The sequence below is a fragment of the Lemur catta genome, chromosome 11 (genome assembly GCF_020740605.2).
Source record: "Lemur catta isolate mLemCat1 chromosome 11, mLemCat1.pri, whole genome shotgun sequence".
Taxonomy (NCBI): domain Eukaryota; kingdom Metazoa; phylum Chordata; class Mammalia; order Primates; family Lemuridae; genus Lemur; species Lemur catta.
Genome location: NC_059138.1, coordinates 19,399,900 through 19,424,516, shown reverse-complemented (window position 1 = coordinate 19,424,516; position 24,617 = coordinate 19,399,900). Strand labels below are relative to the sequence as shown.

General features: G+C 37.9%; 1 protein-coding gene across 4 annotated transcripts in view; it reads right to left on the bottom strand.

The window, feature by feature from the left end:
• The window catches only part of COPG2 (COPI coat complex subunit gamma 2), a 129,646-nt gene that overhangs the window by 35,241 nt on the left and 69,788 nt on the right, over positions 1-24,617 (bottom strand). For all 4 annotated transcript variants that reach the window (XM_045565481.1, XM_045565483.1, XM_045565482.1 and 1 more), the window contains exons 12-20: positions 24,046-24,234; positions 15,817-15,912; positions 15,257-15,500; positions 13,128-13,203; positions 11,857-11,960; positions 11,123-11,248; positions 10,178-10,240; positions 9,603-9,742; positions 8,851-9,022 (exon numbers count right to left, since the gene is read on the bottom strand). In XM_045565481.1, coding sequence (XP_045421437.1) covers positions 8,851-9,022; positions 9,603-9,742; positions 10,178-10,240; positions 11,123-11,248; positions 11,857-11,960; positions 13,128-13,203; positions 15,257-15,500; positions 15,817-15,912; positions 24,046-24,234 — 1,210 coding nt within the window. The remainder of the gene's footprint in view (positions 1-8,850; positions 9,023-9,602; positions 9,743-10,177; positions 10,241-11,122; positions 11,249-11,856; positions 11,961-13,127; positions 13,204-15,256; positions 15,501-15,816; positions 15,913-24,045; positions 24,235-24,617) is intronic.

Genomic DNA, 24,617 nt, shown 5'->3' with positions numbered 1-24,617 from the left:
GAGGAGACTGGGCAGTCATTACATGTTCACATGGTACCTGCACAGAACTACAGGCAGGTAAACGCAGGAATTTGGGGATAGACTCTTGTGGTTTGAGTCCCGTATGTAGGTACAAAGAAGTCTGAAAAAGGCAGAGGAGCAAGTGGGACCCAATGAGGAGGAGATAATTTGCAATGATCAATGAATTCAAGCTTGCACTGTACAAGGGTAGCAGGAAGGATTCAGGTGTGACTTGCAAGGGAGAATATCTGCAGAGGGGTGTAGGGAACCTGTCAGGGTCCGGGGCGGGGGCAATTTCAATTCAGGACAACTGCGTAGATTTAGTGGGAGAAGTTTAATAATTCAGTAGTAAATAGGTGAAGGAGGAGAGATTATGGCTACAGGTTGGAGAAGGTGGGTGTGTTGGTGCTTGGGTAACGGCTTCATTTTAGGAAGGCTTCATCCAGAGGGGAGGGACTAGGAAAGGCAGAACAAGATGGAGAGCGGTACCTATATAAGAAAGGGTCCAAATTCTGAACACAGGCACTGTGAAGGTAGCGTGGCCAAGACGCACAGAGGAAACTGCTGATCTAGAGGGCGTCAAAGAGTACTGGAAGGTCAAGTGGGATGGGCACTACTGGCTGGGCCCCATAGTGGGCATATGATAGTAAGAAGGGAGGGAAGGGGGAAGAGGAGGAATTAGTGTGTCTGGCTATAGAGCTTTCCAGGAATCTCCTTGATGGAAAGGGAAGAGAAAAGACAATGAAAGGTTGGGAGTGAGAAGGGAAGGAAAAGAAAGCCGAAGGGAAGGCAGTGAGCAGAATCAAAGGCAGATGTGGATGAGTGGAAGAAAATGGTTCCAGGAGAGAAGGCTGGGAAGGGAGAGGATGAAAGGAATTTGAGCAGGAGAGCAAGTCAAAGAAGTGAGCACACGTGCATGTAGAAAAAATAACAGAATCCGAGGAAGGGATAGCCACTGGGTATTGAGAGACTATAGGCCATAGGGAACCAAGGAGACAAGGAGAAGAAATATGTCATCACAGAGCGAAAGACTCCAAAAAGAGTGTGAAAAATGGGACGCTGATGCAGCACAACGGGAAGTAGCCTATGAAAGACACACAGAATTCAGGGGCACCCAGGGAAGGAGGGAGGGCAGAGAGTGGTAGAAGGGACACAGGCTGGGTAGCAACAGGGGGAGGGAAGTTAAAGGGCAAGTCCCAGAGTAGGAATGAAGGAACTTAGAGTACTCAGGGTAGCCAGGAAGTCCCGGCATGGGGATGGGAAAGTGGCAAAGGGGTGGACAGCAGTTGGAGGGAATAATGGCTGCTCTTACAGCCTTGAATATTGCTGCAAAGGTGCAAATCTCAGGCCAGGCTCTTTCCTATACTTACGGATCCGGCGGGGAACGGGGAGGGTGGGGAAGGGTGAGGGGTGGGAGGGGTGGGAGGGGTGGGACGGGTGGGTAGGGGGCTGGGGACCAGGCCGGGGTTTGGGTTGGGTTGGGGTGGACTGGGTTGGATGGGAGGGCAGGGTTGGGAGCAGGGCGATCGGGAATGGGGGGTGGGTAGGGGGGTTGGGGTGGGGGTGTGGGTGGGAGGGGACATGAGCCAAGTTCCAGGCATTGAGAAAATCATCTTATTTATGTGTTGAAGGTTGAGGGTGGTGAATACAGGCTGGGGAGACTTCTGAATCCACCCTGAAGAAAAGGAGAGTAGCTTCAGGTAGGGTGGGAGGTCAAGGAGAGGGGTGGTTTCTGGGAAACAAGGAGGATCAAAGGATCAAACGTGGACGGACGTCTCTCCAGGGCACCATGTGAGGCATCTCAAAGAGGAGGGATGACTAAGGAAAAGGGACAGCATTACGTGCCTAGAAAGAACATATGGAGGCCAAAGATACTGATAAAATGTCTGAGAGTCATATGGGGAGACTTGAGGGGTGTCAGTAGGGGTGTTAACAGAACTGTAGCACGCACTGTCAAAGAGTAATAGGGCAGGGCATGAGGTGGTTCCAAGGGGAGAGTGCCGGGCATATATGGGGGGTGGGAGTGTAAATGTTGAGACCTTTGAGAGAGAAGTGTAAATGGCAATGACTGGAGTGCTAGAGACGTGAAATGGGAGAGTGGAGCCCAGGGAGTCCAGGTGGCCGTCCACAGCCGTGATTCTCAACGAGGATGGGGGGGGTGGATTTCACCCGAGGGCGGCTGCGGGCACAGATCCCCAGGTTGGCCTATCAAAACATCAGAGGGATGAGGAGGGTTCTGCTCAAAAAAATGGAAAAAGAAAAAAAAAAAAAAAAAACAAACCGAAAAACAAAATCAAAACTTAATCCTAAAAGCAAACATAAAGAATAAGTACAAACTGCCCCAAATGATGATTCTGATAGGCCGGCTTGGGGGTCGTGCATCCTCGGGTGAGAATCACCGGTGGGCGGGGAGAACGGAGAGCTGGGCGGAGATGTGCAGCATTCGGGCTGATGGAGGCATCACAGTCAAGACTGTCAGAAATGGGAGCAAAGGTCCCATCAGACAGGATGAGGTTGACAGCGAGCAAATGGATGTAGCCGAGAAGGCACCTGGGGTGATGATGGTGGGGTTGGGATTTCCTGTCAAAGGTAGGAAGTGTGGTGCCAAGGCCAAGGTCCCGGAGCTGAGGACTGAGGTTGACAGAGAGGCTGATAGAGGTGGGTGCAGCGACACTGAGGAGGCCGGGATGCGTGTGTGGGAGCAGACAGCAGTGGCTCTGTTGTCTACTGGGAAGGAAAGGCCAAAGGGCAATGGAGACAGCAGGGAAAGAGAGCATCTTGAGAAGAGCTGGGTGCCAGTGAGCAGAAGCGGAAAGGGGGGAAGGGTGGGAGCACCCAGGGAGATGAGCTCTCAGGCAGAGCAGGGGAGTCAGGTTGAGATTGGGTGCATTTGCGTGGCAGGGGTGAGGGCGGGCAGGTGCGGGGCGAGAGGGACAGCTGAAGGCAAAAGGGCTGTGGTGGAGGAAGAAGGGAGGAGCATCAGAGGCACATACTCCTCAGAGCGTTCTCCCAAGACTGCAGCAGAAAGTCTGTGGAAGGAAAGAAGAGGGCGAGAGGGAGCCATGGTTGTGTGGCACTGGAAGTGACCTGCAGCCTGGGCCACAGGGACGTGGGCGTGGACTGCTGGGTAGAGCCTGTGGATTCGGTACAGTATGTCTGCCACAAGGACGACTACCTGTGGTGCAGCAGTGGGTGGGGGTGCAGGTCAAGAAAGGAGGACCCCTGAGAAGACTACTGCAGGCAGCCGATTCACGGATGGTAGCTGAAAGAATGCAGGTGGTTAGGGTCAGATAGTAACCTGCTGTGCAGTAGAGGAGGAAACAGGAGAAATGCCCAGCCATGGCCAGGAGCTGAGAGCAGGTGAGGAGTGTGCAGCATGTGGGGGAGCAGCACGGAGGAGAGGTGGTCCGGTGGGCAAGAGGCGTGAGAAGGAGCAGGTGATGGAGCCAGCAGCGAAGACAGCAGAGGCTGGTTAGCACCAGGGAATGCGCTGCTCCAAGGGAGGTACGGCAACCCCAAAGAGGAGGAGTGAATGTGCAGAATCTAGGGACTTTGCCCTGAAAGGGGAACAGTGCATGAGGAAGCCCATGGAGGAGAAAGTATGGGGTGGGTAAGACAAGCTCGGAAGGGAAGAGAGGAGGGAGGAGGCCAAGGAGAAGGAGGGTGTAGAGGTGGGGGCACCTGGGAAATGCTGAGGACTAACCTGTCAATGAAAGGCATGGTGAGAGGACGAAAGATCAGAGGCGAGGGGTCTGCACCGTCAGAGGAAAGGACGGTCTACAAAATAGCAGAACCAAGAATGTAGGATGGTTAGTGTTTGAAATCAGACAAGAGATGACTCAGTTCAGCACATTAAGGACAAAGGAAGCGTCTGGCATTTTTGGCAGCAGTTTGAGGAGTTTGGGAACAGAGCAGACCTCAATAAAGAGTTCTTGAGACCACTCACTGATTTATTCGTGGTAGGGAAGTCAGACTAGGTGTGGAAGATGAAGAAGAGGGTCTTAGGAAGATAACCATGTGGGGAAAATGCAGTAGATAGGTCTTGCGTGGTTTAAGCCCAGATTTAGTGTGGAAACAGAGACATTTCAGCCAGGCATCCATGTCAGGGCAGCAGCTGGAATGTAAGTTGGGCCTCAGAAGTAAACGGGAAAAGAAGGGGACAGGAGATATGTAGGAGGGGAGAGAGTTGTCCTGAATTTGTGGAGGGCTAAGCATCCATAAAGTGGCCAACATAGAAAAGCGGAATCAGAATGTAGAGTTCCCTGCCCAGGGTGTTGGTGTATCTCAGGGGTCCAGTTGCTGGCACATACAGTATCAAGGGCAGACTATAGGAGGAGTATAGGAAGCAGAAGATATAGCCTAGAAGAGCTGTAATTGGGGTAACAACATGTAACGTCTTGTGCAACTAGTTCATTGAATGGGAAAATAGAAAAAGAAGAATGTTTATAGTTATGATAAAGTAAAGCCAACCCATATGGAATGTAGTGTCCTGAATCACTGGAGGTCAGGATTTTGAAAGCATATGCTTAACAGTGTAAAATTCACAAATGTAAGGGTTGGACATAGGTTGGATTATGTTTAATGTGGTCTCCAGCAAAATCAGCAGAGCAAAAATGGAACGAGAGTGTTCTCTTTAATGAAATTTGGTTTAGCGGGACAATATACATTTTAAATCAACATTATTTAGTAAAGTTATAGTTGGCAAAATGGGTATTTTGTTGCCCATTTAAACTTGATCCAAAATACAGAATAAGGGAAAACAGGAAAAGTGTCTAAAAAGAAATGGTTATTAGGGAATTCAGTGGCTGCCTTAAAGCCCCATCAGATAATCACTTGAGGAATGGGTAGAGTCAGGAGAATAAATGGTAATATAGGTATAAAGTTTTGGAATCTGAAGAGAGAGCTTGGTCAGCAACTCTTAAAGTCAGTGCTTCTGAGAGCCAAGGATACAGGTGAGTAGCAGGTAGCTACTTCTGATAGCCAAGGGTGCAAGTGAGTATTCAAGGAGGAGCTCATATACATACTCACGTTGTGAATCCATTTCAGTGACAGTGAACAATGATTGGGCAGTACCGATAGAGCAGGAGTGCTTTTCTTACAGCAAAAGGCAGAAATGAGTGGGTATGCCTTGTTTAAGTTGCATTCTGGAGAGATGGTGTCAGTTAAGTAAAGTCAACAGTAAAGATGGAGGGATATTGATGATGCTGGGGTGAAAAAGGAACATCATACAGGTTAGGAAGATGGCTTGAAAAGGAATGATAGAAGTCTCAGTGAGTTTCAGGAAAGGCAGACTGGGTATAAGAGAATGAGGTGTATAAGGAGTTCTCAGACTGGGAATCCTGGCAGACCCTATAATGGGGCAAATTGTGGGAATATTGATTTTAAGGCCAGATTAAAGCAAATTCTGGTGATAAAGGCAGAAATTAAAATGGTGGCAGCATAGTAATGTTCTATCAATCCGCTACTTAAGTACTTGAGTGAAAACTGAGCTTCAATGCTTGGCTTGGAAGAATGCAAAGTCTCATCAAGGATCCCAGTGAGTGAGTGGAGGTGAGTCAAAGTAACAACTCTGAGGTAAATCTTATTAAATTGAAGTTGTGGATTTAGTACAGAATGCCAAGAGTTGATATGGTTAATACTGAACAAAAAAATAATGGATGGGAGATACAGATTCAGAGAAGAGTTCTGAGTCCATCAGATTGCTTAAGATGGAACTTGAAGGAAGTGTAGGCAGGAAGTCGAGAGCTGAATTATTTATGAAAGAATTGTAAGTGGTTATATAGCAGGCAATATTCCTAATCAAAATCACAGGAAAGAAACTCCCATACATGTACTGTTAAAGTATTTCTTGGTATGGATGTTTTCTAGTGAAGACTGTTTTAAAATAAGTTATTTATATTTGTTGACATGGTTCTAGATGATGAGAAATATAATGCAATAAGCTTGATAGTCTAATAATAAAATATAGGGATTAGGATGGTTCTGAATAGGTACTGGAATCAAAAATTAAATAGGTAGGGGCATTAAAGAGGTCCAAAGTGGGGAGCAACTGGTAGAATGTTTTATACATAATATATATTGTTGCTGGTGCAATAAATATTCAGAGGAAAGAATGAGAATGGATACTAAGGAGGAATGTTACCTTGAAGGATTTTCTAAAATTTTGGGGGTAAAAGATAAATTATTGGAGGATGAGAGATAAGTAGGACTAATTAAATTGAGACTTACGAGATTTGAGAGTGTATGTCTTTTGAAGTGTGGAAGACTTGATTTTAAAGAGGATGAAGAGAGAAGGTTGTGAGTTCCAGAATTAAATAATATCTTCTATTTATTATTTACTATGTGTCTGGCACCATGGTAAACACATTACTTATAATTATTTCATCTCATTTCACCCTTATAACAATCTTAAGAGATCAAATAACTTGTACAAAATTACCCAGTTAATATGTAGCAGGGGAAGAATTCAAATCCCCATCTGTATATAGACCTATATTCCTTTCTATTATGTTATACTGTTTTCAAGTTGAAGGAAATCAAAACCAGCAATTTCTATTTTTTTTCCCTGTGATTATAAGGAAAAAATGTTTTTCTGAGATGATACACATAGACGTGATACATAGATCTGTAAAATGTGGACTATCTGCTATGGGAAATGCAAAAAGGAAAGAATGGGTAAAAGACTCTTATTACCATCTATGTCCTGGTATTTCACTTTTTGCATTATATAGCAAAGGGTTTGGATTAGCCATGGATTAAAAACTTGAGTTTCTTACAAAAACTAAATAGAAAGGAGTTTGTTTTTAAGTATGTGATGATTTAGATATAAATTGACTACTAACAAAATTTTTAATGTCCTTTATAACTACATTCTAGCTCTGATAGGAAACCCTCTGAGTTTAACACAAAAGAAAGAATTCTCTAAATGTTAAATTTTTATAAACAAAAACGAAACAAACCATCAAGCAAAAGAGTCTATAGCCAGCAGACCAAAGGTTGAAATCCCTGGGCTAGTTTGTAAGATCTATGTTTTAAAAAGAAATGAACTCCTCAGTGAAGAGGGTTGAGAAAACCTTTCCCCTTCCTTCCTCTCTTGGTGGAAATGTTTTCTGGTGTTGTTTTTTTCCTATACTATATGTAATTTCAATATTGATGTTTTGTGTATTTTGGTATTGTAAAATTATACTTATTAAAGTCTGTTAAGACCACTCCCTGGAATGTGAGGCACCTGAGTTATCAGTTATCAAAAATTAACCTGGGAAGTGGGAGGAGCTAGTATTCTTAATTGAGAAGAGCTTGATTATTCCAAGGATTCAGCATTTCACTTTCCTCTGAAATTAAGTGATAAAGTAATGGTATCCTGCATACCTTAAAAAGTAAAGTTGGTGAGAAGTACAATAGGGGGAAGAATTTTGAAAGAAGGCAAGATGGCTACCAGGAAAAACTGATGAAGTGTGGAATCTCCCAGGACAATGGCAGAAGCTACAGGGCTACATAAAGACTGGGCCCAGATACTAGTTTAGAACAAGAGCATATAAAACTAGCTTTACTTAAGAGTACAGTCAGCTTAATTATTGGCTGGTGGACATAATTCAGACAAATCTAACTAGAGAGAAAAATAGACCAGGAAAGACAGTGAAGCTACGGGGAAATGGAACTAGAGAAACCTCACAAAGGGATAAAGGAGGTAATTAAAGGTTAAAGACAGATGGGTTAGAGCTCAAAGCAGAAATACTGGAGGCCAGATAGGGAAGTGCCAACCTACTCAAGGGTTTATGGATCTAGGGTGGCTAGAGAACAGAAGCAGAGTTCCACCCAGGGCCAGAGGGAACAACCTGGGATTCAGATCCAGCAGTGGTGCCAAAGCGAATCTACCTCGTGCTAGAGTCTGAGTAGCCTGGTCTATCACCCAACACAGATAAGATTGGGCAGGAGCTCCCAGGAACCAAGGTCTCAGAAGGGAGTTAGGAGAGGGGCTAAAAGAAAGCAGGTTAAGCCCCAAATGTAAATGAATGATGACCAGGGATAACTATTTACTAGTACTTTTATGACTTCTTGTACTTCTGTAACTTTGCCAATATTTGTTAATTTGTAAACCTGTTTTCCTGTACTTACTAGTAGTAAAAGTTGTGCAAAACATAAATGTGATGTGTGTGCTTATTTCTATGGAAATGGGGTTTTCTACAGTGAATATGAGAAAAGAAGAACTCAGGAAAATGGGGAAAAGAAATCAAGTACAACAATACTTGACATTCACAAACAATAGGTCATAAGACCTTCCCAAATCCCCAAATCTGTAAATACTACTATTGACATAAGCAGTTGGTTCTCTTTTAGGGGCTATTTTCCCCCCATCAAAGACTACTTATGGGTCAAATAGAGAATTACAGAACCTTTTTCAAATGTGGACACACATGGTTGGCTAAGCCACTCAGGCTGAGAGATAATACTCTCAGACACCAGCCTTATGCTACATGATATATTTTAAAACGATGTATTTTAAAATGTCTTTATGGGAGACATCACATATATGAGCCCTCACTAGTGGTTACATTGTTCCAACAAAAAGCCTGAGTTCCTTTTCAGTCTACCATGGTATACACTCAATTTCTCCTTTAGAATTGAATATCCAGCAAATTTTACTCAGAGACCTAGTTTTGAAATTAATATTTCTATAGCAGTAACCAATTTTGAAACCAATTTTAAAAATATACCCCCATTATCATTACATTAAATTCTAGAAAAGAACCACATTCTTGAACACTGAACATTTGTACAGACATTTGAAGAGCTCAGGAGATAATGCATTCTTAATCATGTAAGTATCCCTTCCCTTCTGAGGGTCAGTACCTGCTGTAGGGCCATCATCAGGCAAACGAACAAGAGTGTAACATATTCCTGGTTGATTATAAGGGAGGCTGGGGGCTGGGATACAACACAGCACTTCAAAGGAATCTGATGGCTCCATCTGCACTGTCACTTTCTCCAGTAGCTGGTCATTGAGAGTATTGGTACAGTCAAACTGAAAAGTCAGCAAACAAAAAAGTTGTGAAGGATAAAAAGTGTTTTCAAGTAAATTGTTCCTTCCCACTCATAATCCATGACTCAGCTCTGGAACCCACTATACCTTCCCTCTCTAAACAGAACTGTAGATCTCCTAAGATTTTTCTTTAGGCGACAAGGATAGTCTTATTCTTGAGGACTTTTTGTTCATATTATTGATCAGTTTTTTCTCTTTCCTGAGATTGCTCTATCAAACAAGATGGTAGAAGTCTGATGGCTGTCAAATTTAAGTTCTTTGAACAATCCACTTAATTTACCCTGATGCTAAAAGATGATTTTTAAAAATAGGTTATACTTTATGTTGTCCAACTTCTTCAGACATTTCAGTTTTATGTCTTTTTAGATTTTAACCCTCAAAAGTTACCCATCATATGAAGGGATCTCTATAGCTCTGGTATTAGGAAAGAAAACCAGAAATTCTGCCAAATTAATTTTCTATAAAAATAACTAGAATTATAAGCTAAAGGGGAATTGATATTTGTCTCAAAGCATACCAGTTTATACTAAGTCCCTTCAGGAGCCAAGGACACTTATCTCACCTGGAACACAATGTGATTGGTAAACATGTGCTTGATACAGCGAACAAAATATTCTGTCTCTGCTTCTGTAAGTTGAATAGGCTCAGAAGACTTGAACAAGGGTCCTAGAGTCATAAACTCAGGAATGGCAGCCAATTGCTCTATCAAGAAAAAAAGGAAAGAAGATATGAAAAAGACAGGGAAAAACTTTACTCTGGATTCCTAAAATGTTTTAATTTCTAATAGCCAAACACTTAACTAATATGTCCCCAAGCTTTAGTGAAATAATCTTTTAAATAAGCGAGTTCATATACTGAATTACTAAAAGCAAAAAAAGAAACTAAATTCCTAATCCTTTAGAATTTAAGTTTCCTGTTAACCAACAAGATACAGATAAGAATAACATTCCCAGTTAGCAAATGGAATTTGAAAAGTTCCATGGACTTGCATACACTTAGCAACTATAACCTACGATCTTCAGCCACACAAATATTTCCTGTACTGAGAATTAATCAAACTGATAAAAGTAGTAGATTTTATCATATTTACAATGCCTGGGGGCAAGATTATTCCTTCTACCCATCAAATCATCATACCTTGGAAAATGTCATGCCTGGAAGGAGCCAACTTCTCTGGCTTAGTAGCCACAAGTGTAATTTCTATAAAGACAGACAAGAGCAATTAAGTGAGCTTCCTTCCCACCATCAAGCTAACAATACAGACAGAAAAAGATGAAGGCAGAAACTTCTAGTTAGATATATAATGTGCTATTGCTAAACCATACCAATGGGTTCTCTGTCACTTTGCGGGGGGCACTCAAATTAAAATTTAGTGAACATATATGGTGAAATAATAAGCCCTAAAAATATAGAATTTGCTTTAAATAAACTAGGATATACAAAAAATTACTCAGAAAAGGAGGAATAATTTATAAAACAAATCTCATGATAAAAATAGGAAAAATCACTTGTATGGTATCAACAGAAAAACTGGAAATGTGGAAAATTAAGCATAAGTTCTTTTATTCTCAGTTCTGTATTCTAACCACTAAATACTTTTTTCCTCTTTTTTAAGTTTTAAAGATAGATATTTGTTGGGAATATTTTTATCATCTTGTCCCATACATTTTTTTCAAGACATACCTCCAATAGCAAAATTAATTAACTTAGAAATTACCAACTTCAGAAAGTAAAAATAGGAGGTGATAGCCCTGTTATTGCTCTGAGATACACAGTGGCACTGTGTACCTTCAAATGCTACAACACTATGCATTTTAAAAAAAAGAAAAGATGTTCATCTTGGGACACATTTTATATTCTTGCTTTTATGTAAAAACTAGGATATTTAAAAAAAACTCCTAGAAAAATACCATGTGTCTTATATCTAAAAGATTTAGAAGGAGTGACAAACAAAACAAAACAAATATTAGAGAAAATATGCTAATATTTTGTAATTTTTTCTAGATTTCTATATTTTCTATTTTAGAAAATTTAATATTTATTATTTGTGCACAGGAAAGTAGAGTTAACTGTTCCCATTACCTGCTTTCTGTTCAAAGACAGGAGCCATTGCAAGAGGAATCGATTTCATGTCAAAGGGTTTTTCTGAAGGCTCCAGTGTGTACTGGTGTAAGGCTTTTTCCATCCCTGGTACAGAGACCATTAGACCTGTGAAACATGACAAATCTCAGCATTATAACCTCTTGCCAATCCTATGCTCCAGATAGGCCCAGATTTGTAACATTTATCTGAAGGAAGTTTTCTGAAGGAAGAAAAAAATACAGCCACAGACTTCATAGCTCAAGTAATTAAAAATAAAAGCTATTATATAAAACTGCCTTATAAACTTATAAACTGCCTTATCTCATTCAAGAAAACATGGGAGCAGAGCATAAAAATTTTCAATAAAATATAAGTACTTCCAAGAAAAGAAAGCAACTTAGCCATGTGGGAACAATGACAGCATAAGAAAAGGGAAAAAAGGTAAACCCATCCAAGAGGGAGTTCAAGGAGAACCAGAAATAAGCAATACTCTTTGGGCTCTTACATGCTTTAAGAAATGTATTTTTATAGATGGTTTTATAGGAATTGCTACTACCAAATTAGAGAATATCCTATGAACACAGGTTTCCCTAGAAATGCAAGTGCATTCAAAGACAAAAAGCAAGCATTTGCCTAGTGAAGTTAGCTCATATACAAATCATCATGAAATAAGCTTCCAAGACACCATTTGGGGAACAAAAGTGTGTTTGTCTATGTTCTTGGCTCTCACTGACCATTGAAGATATATGTGGCATTCAGTGCCATCTGCCTCTGCTGGAGCACATTCAGATAGAAAGTAGCTCTGTCCCGTACCTCATCATCAGTATCCATCATACACCTGTCCAGAAGAAACAGAATAGGCATGTCACACTACCCCAAAGATTTCCTATAGCTTTACCATCAAACCTAAAGGACACAGTTCAGGTCATCTGGTACCACCTTTGTAAAAGAGCTCAACCATAGTCAATAGTGGCTCCTAAAGTTTCTGCAAATGTTAGGTATTGTTCTGAATTACTAAAGAAATAACTGTTATTATTAATCAGAAGCACTATATAAGTAGGCAATAAAAATAACTAGAAAGAACACAATAACATGAAATCGCAGGGTCTGTTCTTGGATCTGTAACTGCATGAGCCCGATAAAGACTTAAGACTTCTGTAATCCTAGCATTCTGGGAAGCTGAGGCAGGAGGATTGCTTGAGCTCAGGAGTTCAAGACCAGCCTGAGCAAGAGTGAGACCCCGTCTCTACTAAAAATAGAAAGAAATTAGCCAAACAACTAAAAATAGAAGAAATTAGCCAGGCATGGTGGCGAGTGCCTGTAGTCCCAGCTACCCAGGAGGCTGAGACAGGAGGATCGCTTGAGCCCAGGAGTTTGAGGATGCTGTGAGCTAGGCTGACGCCATGGCACTCTAGCCCGGGCAAGAGAATGAGACTCTGTCTCAAAAAAAAAAAAAAAAAAAAAAGACTTAAGACTTTTCTACAATTAAGAAATGAGAAGATTATACTTTCTAAGGATACTAAAAAATAAACAGTATTCAGAATCTAAGCATTGTTACTACTCAAATGGCAATTTATTTTTTTATTTAAACCAGCCAGCCACTGGCCTGTAATTTACCTGCTTCAATTACAAGATGCAATCACAAAATCTTTTCCTCATCAAATAGGGAGTCATGGAGACCATGAAAAGCTACTATTTTCAACTGTACATAGTGATTTGCCTAAGATCTTTTTTAAGTTAGCCCTTCTTGTACAAATTGAAGTACATATATTTAAGTCACTTTCTCAAAATTATATAAGAGAAATCCAAAGTCAAATGTTACATGTACCTGGCACATATGTAATTATTAGAAAGAGAAAGAAAATGCCATTTGCCCCCGACTTATTCCATCAGCTCAGTCTTTGGCCCTGTAGTGCATCTAATATAGTACAATAAGGATTTTGCTATTCAGCCATGTGGAATTCTTATTTTACAAAAAAAAAAAAAAAAGGATTCTTTCACTTACCTTTGTAAAAGTACAAGGATGCTTGGGAGAAGACTTTCATTCTGAGCCCCAAATTTAGCCAAAGCACTCACAGCAGCTATAATTAATGAAGCATAAAATAAAACACTATAAATATTGGTTACTCAGACCTAAGCAACAATCATTTTTTAAAAAACTAAAGAAGTTTCCCCATGTTCAGTGGAGACAAACTCACTTGTTTTACTGAGGGTTTCTTGATCTTATGTCTTTGATACAATTAAGCATAAATAGAATTCTGTAGGCCCAAGAAAGCTCTGAATAGGAAAATCCTCCATGCATTGAAGGAAAAGAATAATACAGGTTTTCTGTATAAGCCGTATCTCTACCCCACTACAACACCTTATATATCACACTGATGTGATTAAGTTCTAATCTCAAACAACCAGCCCCAAGCATAAAAAGAAATTCTGTTATTAAAATTCCTTACATTCAATAGAGACTCACTATTCACCAAACTTTAGTCAGGAAGTATGCTAGGTGCTGGGGGTAGATAAAAGACATAGTCCTTGACCTCAAGAGTTATACTGTAGTGGGAAAGACAGGTAAGTAAAGAGATAATTATAATATAATAGAGTAAGTCTATGGTAGAACTATTATCCAGGATGCTATGTGAGTACAGAGAAAGGAACTTAAGTCAGAAGTGGTGGTAGAGAAGTAAGACAAGGAGTTGACACTTATTACTTGAACTAAATTTTGAAGAACAAGTAGAATAAGCCACAGGGAAAAGTCAGGAAAAGAGTATTAGAGGCAAAAAGAGTAACAAGTACAAATGCCCTCTGCCCAGAGAAGAAAACATGGTATAGTACTGGACACAGCTGAGCAAGGCTGAACATATGACCTGTGTTGGAGAGCAAGAAGAGACTAGAAAGAAAACAAAAATGGGGTGTTTTTTAACCTCAAAATTATTATTAAAGGCTATTAAACATGGGATAAATTTACATATTTGAAAGATCATTTTGAACTTAGTGTGGAATATAGACTGGCTATGCATTGAGTCTAATAAACATTCAGACTAGTTAGGAATCTGCAATGGTTGACAGCCTAAATCAGTACCCCTGAAAATAGAAAAGAGAATGAAGAAATATTAAGGAGACAGAATTGACAGCACTTTGCTAAAGAATAGATGGGAGTTGTAATACAGTAGAATAAGTTTCTATCTTCACAACTGAGTGGATGATAAAGGTGAAAATTTCAGTTTGGGTTAGTTTGAATTTAAGGTTGAATTTAAAGTGCCTTAGGCACAGGTTCACAGACACACAGGTTCGGGAAAGAGACATGACTGGAATGTCACAGTATATCAGTAGAGCTCTGATAACCAGGAAGAATGTGTATGTTGACAAGATAAAACCCTAAGGAGAAGTAATATTTTAAGGAATGAGCCTAGGAAGAGAAACTATAAATAAGACTTAGGAGTGACAGAAAAATGTAGGCTATTGTGGAAATCAAGGGTAGAGGGTTTCATCAAGTGTTTAGTCAATAGTACATCAAATTGACAGAGGTGAACAAAGATAAGAACATTAGTGTCTGACTTATTTCCCAAGCAGTTTATAAGTAATTTTTTAAAAAAATAGCTTCAGAGGATTTTTAAGAGAGATAGATTATATTGAGTTGAAGTGAAAATGGAAAATGAATTCATGCTGGCAGCTAATAATGGTTACTTGAGGTTTATCTCAAAAGGGAAGAAAAGTATAGTGTCAGCAGCTAGTGTGAGATGAAGGCTAACAGGAGGGTTTACATTACAGGAGAAATTTTGGACCTGTTCATATGCTAAAAGGAAGGAAAGATTAGACAGGAAGTCACTTAAAAATATATAGGCACACACATATACAAATTTCACATACAATCATACATATGGCTATAACTCTGAAAAAAAGGATGAGCCATCACAGTATTCCTATCACACTGAAATGCAAGGGTTCTCTCTAATCTAAGTCAAAAATGAGAATAGAAATTGGAGTACAAAGAAAGAGCTGTACATCTGAGCTCTATGTATGCTCTAAGATCCTACCATAAAACAAATCTTGCAGCTTCATTTTCCATTACCACACTCTTGAGTTAAGTATTTCAAAAGATCAGCAGATCACATCATTATCAGTGTTCCAATGACTCACCTGCTCTGATAGCCTCATTCTCCAGGACGACTCTATTAAAAATAAAGCGGATATACTTGGAAGGGACAGGCGTTCTGGGGCCCTCTTTGCCCAACAAGTGTAGAATCTTAGTAGCCAGAACAGTGTGTTCACAGTCCTCAATGAATTCACAAAGGTGGGCTAGACCTGCTTCTTTACTCTCAGAGTTATCTTCCACGATGCTGATTATGCAGTCCACAATGGCCCGCTTATATTCAAAGCCACCCTGACAAGAGAAGATAAAACTGCCATTCATTCTAAGGACACTTTTTGGAAAAACGCTTATACTCCAAGTCTCAGGCTTATAATATTCAAATTTCATTTCCTGCCCTTTACGAAAGAAACAAAAGTGTTTTTTCCTCCAAGTGGGAAAGCAAAGCAATGGCATGTTTCGCAATAGGACAGGAACCAGACTTAGGTATACTACTTGAGAGGCATACTGAGATGATAAAGAAATCAAAGCTTAAAACACTATGGTATTTAATGGCAATCAAAAGAATTTAAGAAAGCTACTTCCTATGATTAAAACGTAGTCCACCTACATCATCGCGGAGCATGTTAGAGAGGAAAGTCATCATGACGCTATGCTTTCGAGGGTATTTCTGACAGAGGGCACTAATTGCCTGTACAACCACCACCTGTAGAAAAACAAACAGAAGAGTCACCTTTAAAATGACTGTACAACCACCACTTATAGGAAACAAACACAGGATATTCATCTTTATAACTTTAGCTGTAAAGTATAATTTCCCTCTTATTTACTATAAGCTAAGAAGGCATTATAGTTATCTAAAATGATAATAATTGTTCTTCATGAAAGATAAGAAAGGAGACCTCAAAGGAAAATAAAAAGCAATGTAAAAATGGAGTTCATTCAAGAGATTGTCTCTCTCCACCTTAAACAAATAAGCACATAAAAATTTTAAAGTGAGCAGTAAAGATAAAAAGTTTGAACAGACTCATTTCCACAGGAGAAACAGAGAAAGTTATCAAGGAACTACTTCACAAAATGGTTTCTAGGGGAATTTTACCACAACATTAAAGACCAGTGTCAAGGAGTGTGAAGGGTGTGAGATTTTACCCTACTTGCAAATTAACCTGCTACAATTTCATGGATGCTGGCAGAAAACACTAGACTTCTGGCTCAGCAATGAAAGACAGTTACTGCTGTAATTACACCAATAGTAGTAGCTAGAGTATCAGCATTTTGGGGTGGGCTTCCTTGAACCCCAATTCCCAGAGAGCAATGCAAAGAGAGACAGATAATACTGTGCCCCACAGTGGGTTACATTATAGGATAAGAACCCCAAGGTATGGAAATTGAATATTTTACAATGGGCAGTAAGCATGCCTGTCCTTTGTTCTGAAGGAAAACATTATTATACTGGACAGTAAGCATGTTTGCTTTGTGCTCCAGTGGGAGTACTATTTGCATTTTCAAGGGCTGTAAGGAAATCTGCCCTTTACTTTAGAGGAAGACATTGTATTGTCTCTGTCTTCTACGGCTGAAAGATATCTTGCACTATACAAAGGAAACAAAGTTGGGATGGTAGGAAACAAAGTGCAGTGAGTGTCTAACTTGCAAGATATGTAGAAATGCAAAGAGACCCATGGAGAATTGAGAATTGTCTACCAAAAATCAAATAAACCCAAATCTGTATATGCTGTTTTGGAGCATAGAAAATGAAAGAAAATGTCTGTAATCTTTCTGTGACATAATGATACTTAAACCTAATAAAGATGGTATATATGCACAGAAAGGAAAATTAATGATTGAAATAATTTATGAATATTGATATAAAAATTCTAAGTAGTATGTTAGCTAACAGAGTCTAATACTAATACTACATTAAGGAAATAATTAATATACCATGATGAAATACAAGCATGGTTCAATATTAGAAAATTAATTAATATAATTCATCATATTAATGAGTCAAGGGAGAAAAATTTTATGATTATATCCAAAATGCTGAAAAGCCTTTGATAAAAATCCAATACCCATTTCTAATAAAAATTCTTGAAAAAATATGAATAGATGGATACTTCCATAATATAAACATAAATACCTCAATTCTAATGCCAGTGTATTACTTAACAGGGAACCCCGAGCAGCATTACCATTAAGATCAGAAATAATGCCAGGATGCTAGTATCTCTACTTTTATTTAACATTGGTCTGGAGATATTAGCCAATGCAATTAGGTAAGAGAAAATAATTAGAGGAATAGGAATTGGAAAAGACAAAACACAAAACTATCTTTACTTTCAAATGATATAAGATAGTATACCTGAAAATCCAGATAATCAATAATAAAACTCAGTAATTCAGCAAGGTAAGAGCATATAAAATTAACATATAAAACCAATAATATTCATATAGGTGAATAATAACTAGTTAGAAGATACAATGGATTAAAAAACATTTATGCCAGCCTGAGCAATATAGCGAGACTACAAAAAATACAAAAATTAGCTGGGGATGGTGGTGCACACTTGAGTCCCAGCTACTGGGGAGGCTGAGGCAGAAAGATTGCTTGAACCCAGAAGTTTGAGGTTGCAGTGAGCTATGACAATGCCACTGCACTCTAGCTCGGGCAACAAAGTAAGACCCTGTCTAAAAAAAAAAAAAAATCATAATAGCAACAAAAATATAAATTATTTAGAAATAAGCATTTAAAAAATTTTCAAAACTAACATAAAAATATTATAAAACATTCTTGAAAGGCAGATTTGAACAAATTAAAAGACATCCTTGTCTTTGTTAGGATATCTAAACATTGTCAAGATATTTATTCTCCCCGATGTTAACTTATGAATATTTAATGTGATCCCAATAAAAATGCCAATGGGATTTTTTATGAAGCTAGACAAGTTGATACTAAAGTTTATTAGAAAAACAAACATGCAAGAATAGCCAGGAAAACAATGAAAATAAAGAGCTATGATGGATGGCTAACAGATATTAATATATCCTACAAAGCTTCTTTATTTAACATAGTGTGTGGCAGTGGTGTATGAATACATAGACCAACATAATAAATAGAATAGAAAGCCCAGAAACAGACCCAAATACATATGGAACTTTAGTGTATCATAAAGATGATATCTCAAATCACCAGGGCAAAAATGGTCTGTAAATAACATTTTAGGGGGCAACTGGATAGTCACTGGAAAAGGATAAGATTGAATCTGTTTCTCACACTATATACAATAATAAAATCCAATGGATCAGAGATCTAAATGTAAAACACAAAAGTATAAATGTACTAGAAGAGAACATGGGTGAATCCCTCTATAATCTGAAGGAAAAGGCTTTTCTACCTATGACTCAAAAGTCAAATGAGGCCGGGCGTGGTGGCTCACGCCTGTAATCCTAGCACTCTGGGAGGCTGAGGCGGGTGGATTGCTCGAGGTCAGGAGTTCGAGACCAGCCTGAGCGAGACCCCGTCTCTACTAAAAATAGAAAGAAATTATCTGGACAACTAAAAATATATATAGAAAAAATCAGCCGGGCATGGTGGCGCATGCCTGTAGTCCCAGCTACTCGGGAGGCTGAGGCAGTAGGATCGCTTAAGCCCAGGAGTTTGAGGTTGCTGCGAGCTAGGCTGACGCCACGGCACTCACTGTAGCCCGGGCAACAAAGTGAGACTCTGTCTCAAAAAAAAAAAAAAAAAAAAAGTCAAATGAGATAAAAAACTGACAAATGTGACTACATAAAAATAAAAAAGGCCTTTGCATGACAAAAGACACCATAAGTCAAAAGACAAATGACAAACTGGGAGAAAATATTCATAACATGTTTCATATATAAAGACTTGATATCTTTAATATACAAAAAAACTTTAATTGAGGAAACAAAAGACCAAAATCCTGGAGAAAATGGGGGAAAGATATGAGCAGACAATTCACAAAAAGATATTAAATGTCCCTTAAAAATATGAAAAGATGTTTAAGTTCTCTCATAATAAGAGATATTCAAATTAAAACTACATTGAGATAGCATTTCTTAACCAAAAGGCTGGTAAAACTTCAAAAGCTTAATAATAAACATTATTGGTGCAACTACGGAGAAACTGGCAGACTCATACATTGCTGGTAGAATTTAGCATTCTCTGTAAATTACCTATTTATTTACCTTCGACCTAGCATATGGACTTGAAGGAATTTACCCTAAGGATACACCTCCAACGTTTTGAAAAAATATGCACGAGGTATCCACCGCACCATTACTTGTTATTGCAAAATACCACAAACTACGTAAATGTCCAAGCATGGGGGACTGGTTCAATAAACTACTATATACACCTGCTGGGGTACTATGTAGCTATAAAAAAAATGGGGAATGTCTCCAAGCACTGTTTTAGAGTGATTTCCAGTATATATTTTTAGGTTAAAAAAAAGAGAGAAAGTACAAGAGAGCATATATAATATGCTATCTTTCATTTATGATAAAAGAGAAAATAAGAAACATACATGTATCTCTTATCTTTATAAAAAGATATGCAAAAAAGATAAACCTAAAAACAATAAAGTTGGTTACTCATGGGGGGTGGAAGACATAAGAGAGAAAGTGACATTTTTCTGAATATACTTCTTTGTATAGTTTTGACTTTTGTAAGCATAATGTTCTACACATTAAAAAATAAATCATTAAGATGAGAAGGGGAAAAATATTAAAATTGAAAGCAACCTGAAACAAATCCATCTGTATTTCAAAAGACTTATATAACTACACTGAAAAGAAGAAAAAGAATCCAAATAACTTAGTCAATATTCAACTATTCTGTGTGTGTAGATTTTAAAAAACTAATTTTGGACTAGTAGTTCTTTCCATACTACATGCACATAAAATAACAATAATAGTGACACTGGAATATTATACTTAGATCTTTATTATTTCATTTAGACTTCACAATAACTCTTATGAGGTAAGTACTATTATCTCCCATAGTACAGCTAAGTCACCTGAGGCAGTAAGAGTTTATGTGAATCACTTGAAGCAAACATCTAATATAAGTGGTAGAATCAGGATTTAAACCCTGGGGCTTTGATTCTAAAGGTCATTCCATTAACCATCACAAAAACTGCCTCCAAACTCCTAACTCTTTAGCCTGACATTTTAAATTGGTCTTATATATGCATTTCTGTTGGGAATACACTGAAGGAATGAAATTGTTGGGTCATTGGGATATGCCCATGTTCAGCTTTAGTAGATACTGCCAAACAGTTTTCCAAAGTGTCTGTACTGTTCCCACTGACAGTGTTTAAAAGTTTTGGTTTTCCACATCTTCACCAACACTTGGTATTTCCAACTTTCTCATTTCAGCCTTTCTGGTGAGTAACTGCCATTATGGTTTTGACTGTATTTCCTTGATGATTACAAATTTTTAATATGTTCATGGCCATTTGTATATCCTTTTCTAGAGAAGGTCTTTTTTAAAACTTTGGACTCTTTTTATTATCTGCCTTTTTCTTTTTGGTTTGTAAGACTTCTTTATAAATTCTCAAATTAAGCCTTTTAAGGCTCAGCCCATATGTACTGCAAATATTTCCCACTCTGTGGCTTGCCTTTTCATGTCTTTTGATAAGTGGGAATTCCTTAATCAGTTCCAATTTATCAAAATTCCTTTGTGTTTTATTTTTAAAATATTTTTCTTATTCCAGGGTTATGATGGTCTCCTATGTTTTCTTCTAAAACATTTATTGTTTTGCTTTGTATATTGAGAACTGCAATCCATCTGAAATGGATTTCTGTGTATGGTGTGAGGTGGGGTTAAGATTCACATTTTTTCCATGTGGATATCCAATTGATGAACTCCAATAATGCTTTAATAACGTTTTTATCTTAACTAACATAATCAATACCTGAACTCAAAGATGTCCCCAAAAGGCAGACAATAAAAAAAGAGGGGAGGATAGTCTTGAAGAGACCATCTGTAAAAAAGAATATAAACATAGAAATGTTAGGTAGCAGAGAAAGAAGCAGAATGTTATGCTGAGGGGGAAATATATTTGAGATTAGAAAGCCTAGGTTTTGGTCTTAACTCTGCTGCTAATTCACTGTGTTACCTTAGGTAAGTCAGTCATCTTTCAATGCTGTTGTTTCCTCAATTGACAAAAAAGAGACAAAAGAGCAACTTGCATAGTAGTCATTCTTACTGAAGGATTTAAGAGGCAGAGCAGTAAATATCTACAAATGATTATATAGATTTATTCTGGTAAGTTTTTGGTGATAAGATATTTGATGTAACTCCAACTTTAGGATGCCTCCCTGACTCCTCAAACTTGCTTCCCAACAATATCTATTTCATTTCTTTATTTCCTTCCTAAATGACCATGTATGTTTACACATAAGTTATCATTAGAAGACCCTAAAGAATGGGAAAACATTTTGAAAAACACTGTGGAGGGCTAGAGGCAGCATCATATCCAGTGAAATATAGTGATATTGATACTGGGTTGTGATCAACCACTTTGTGTTACAAAATTCCATACAGTGAGAGATAGAAAATAAGAATTATAAAAACTATAGAAAATCATAGATGATACTCAACACTATACTTAGCTTTTCACAGTTGGTGAGGATTTATTTTATAGGGTTAAAAAACTAGGCAAATTAGTGATACAGGAAGAGATACTGCCAATTGTAGAAAAGTTTAGCTTAAACATTTAAAATGATTTTATTTTTCTTTTCACTCTTTTTCTTATGACATATTTCATGCTATTTATAACATATATATTTAGTAAATTATCATAAAAACAAATGCCTGTACAATTACCAAACAGATTTTTAAAAAGAGCATTTCCATTATCTGTTCCGGTATGCTCCATTGCTTTGTTCCCAGAGATGATCACTCTCCTGAGTATCTTCACCATTTTCTTGTTTTTCTTTGGTTTACCATATGTACATATCCCCATACAATATACATTGTTTAGTTCTTTAGTATTTACATGAATGCTATGGTGTTCTGCAACTTGTTCAACATGACATTTGCAAAATTTAATGTCTGTGATTGAAATGATCTCCTGGTTTCAAAAGTAAAATCCCAGGATTTTTTTTTAAAGAATATACATACATCTTCAAATTTACTAGATAATGTTGGATTGATTTCAGAAGTAGTTGTTTATGGGGGTACATAAGGTTTCCATTGCTTCACATCCTCACCAACAATTTTTTTTTGTGCTATAAACTTTTTAATGTTCTAAAACTGAAGTCAGTAAACTGTAGCTCAATCTTATCTGTGTCTTGTTTTTGTGCAGCCTGAGAGCTAAGATGGTTTTTAAATTTTTAAAGAGTTGTTAAAAAGAAAAGGCAAAGAAGAATATGCAACAGAAACAAGAGGGGCCCAGAAAGCCTTAAATATTTATTTAATGGCCCCTTAAAGAAAAAGTTTGCCAATTCCTGCTCTGAAACATCCTTACCAAAACCACTCTCCCCATCATTCCAGTTTATTTTACAAATATTTGCAAAAATGACTCCACAACCTCTCAAGGTTCTCCAACGATTCAAAATGTCTGCTTAAATATACACGCTAAGTTTGTTTTTTAGTCTAGATATATACTAAGTACAGAATAAATAGGGTCAGTTATACTACCTGGCTGGGTGTTAAGAAAGAATGAAACGATAAAATCTGTCTATCTTTATTTTTCTAACTGAAATTTATTGTTCTTTTTATCATCTCTGACACACTCTCACCAGTTCTATTCAATATTGTACTAGAAGTATTATTTTTAAAAGGCAAGAAAAGGAACGGAAGGCATTTGGATTGGACATAAAGAAGTAAAACTCTCTATTCACGGATGATGTAATTATTTATATAGATAATTCCAAGGAATGTATCTAACAACTATTAGACCCAATAAGGGAATTCAGCAAGGTCACAGGATACCGAGTTAATATAGAAAAGTTTTTTTCATATACTGGCGGTAAACAATGAAATATAAATTTTAATAAAATGGTATCAAAAGGCACAAAATACTTAGATATAATTTTTAAAAAGTATTTGCAAGACCTCTAGAGTAAACACTATAAAACAGTGCTGAGGGAAATTAAAGAAGATCTAAATAAAGGGAGAGATATAGCATATTTATGAATTAGAAGATTAATGTTAACATGTTAGTTCTCCCCACTTTGATTTATAGATTCAACATCATCCCAGTCATAATCCTAGCAGGCTTTGTTTTATAGAAATTAATAAAGTGGTTCTAAATTTTATCTGGGAATGCATAGGAACTAGAATATCAAAAAAGGAAACGCTGGAAGACCACCTTATTTGACATTCGAGAGGTACCATAAACCTACATTCATCAATATAGTGTGGTACTAGCATTGGACTGACAAAAGGATCAGTGGAACATGATAAGGAGGCCAGAAATACACCTACAATTACATGGTTATTTGCTTTTCAGACAAAGATGCCAAAGCATTCCAACAGGAAAAGGGAAGTCTTTCCAACAAATTATGCTGTAGTAACTGGATAGCAGTATGGAAAAACACTGAACTTCCCATGCAAACATTAATTCAAGTTGCATCACAGACCAAAATGTAAAAGCTAAAAACATAAAGCATTTAGAATAAAACAGAAGAAAATATCTTCATTACTTGGAGGTAGATAAAGATTAGATAGGGCACAGCAATAACTGTGAAAGAAAAAAAATTGATGAATTGGACTTCACAAAAATTAAAAACTTCTGCTCCTCAAAAAATACTGTTAAGAAACAGGCAGGCCACAGACCGGGAGAAAACCTGATCATGTTTAAACTCTTACCTTGAACTCATCTGAGATTTCAGACACAAAAGAAGATATCTGCTTCATGAGCCTATCCACACTGCTCTCACTTCCTGTTTTGAGGAGCGTAGTAATGGCTAGGGTGGCAATACTTCTGTTTGAGTCTGTGATCAAGTTTTCTAAATCCAGATTGCACGCAGTAACAGCAGAGGGGTGCTTCATTGCCACCTTGTGGAAGGGCAAGAAAAAAAATTAAGCAAATGACTTTTGATAAAGGCCAGAACTTAAATTTTAATTAAGGTAAGTGGCAATCCAAAGGGCACAGTATAGATTAAAAGTATTGTTTCAAGGACAATGTTTCCAAATAATAAGGTATATTTCTTGATAAATGATTAATTGCCACAGTACAGCATAGTATCCTCTTTTGTTAGAGTCCTATAAACTTTATAAGAATATCACAGTCTGTTTTTTATTATAGTTGGCCTGTATTTCCTTATAGTGCATGTGTCCATGCATGTTTACTCTTCTAGATGTTAGGATCTCTGAGAAGAGGATCTAACATGGTAAACAGTGCTCAGCAAAGACTGTTAAAATCTTATCATTTAGAAAAT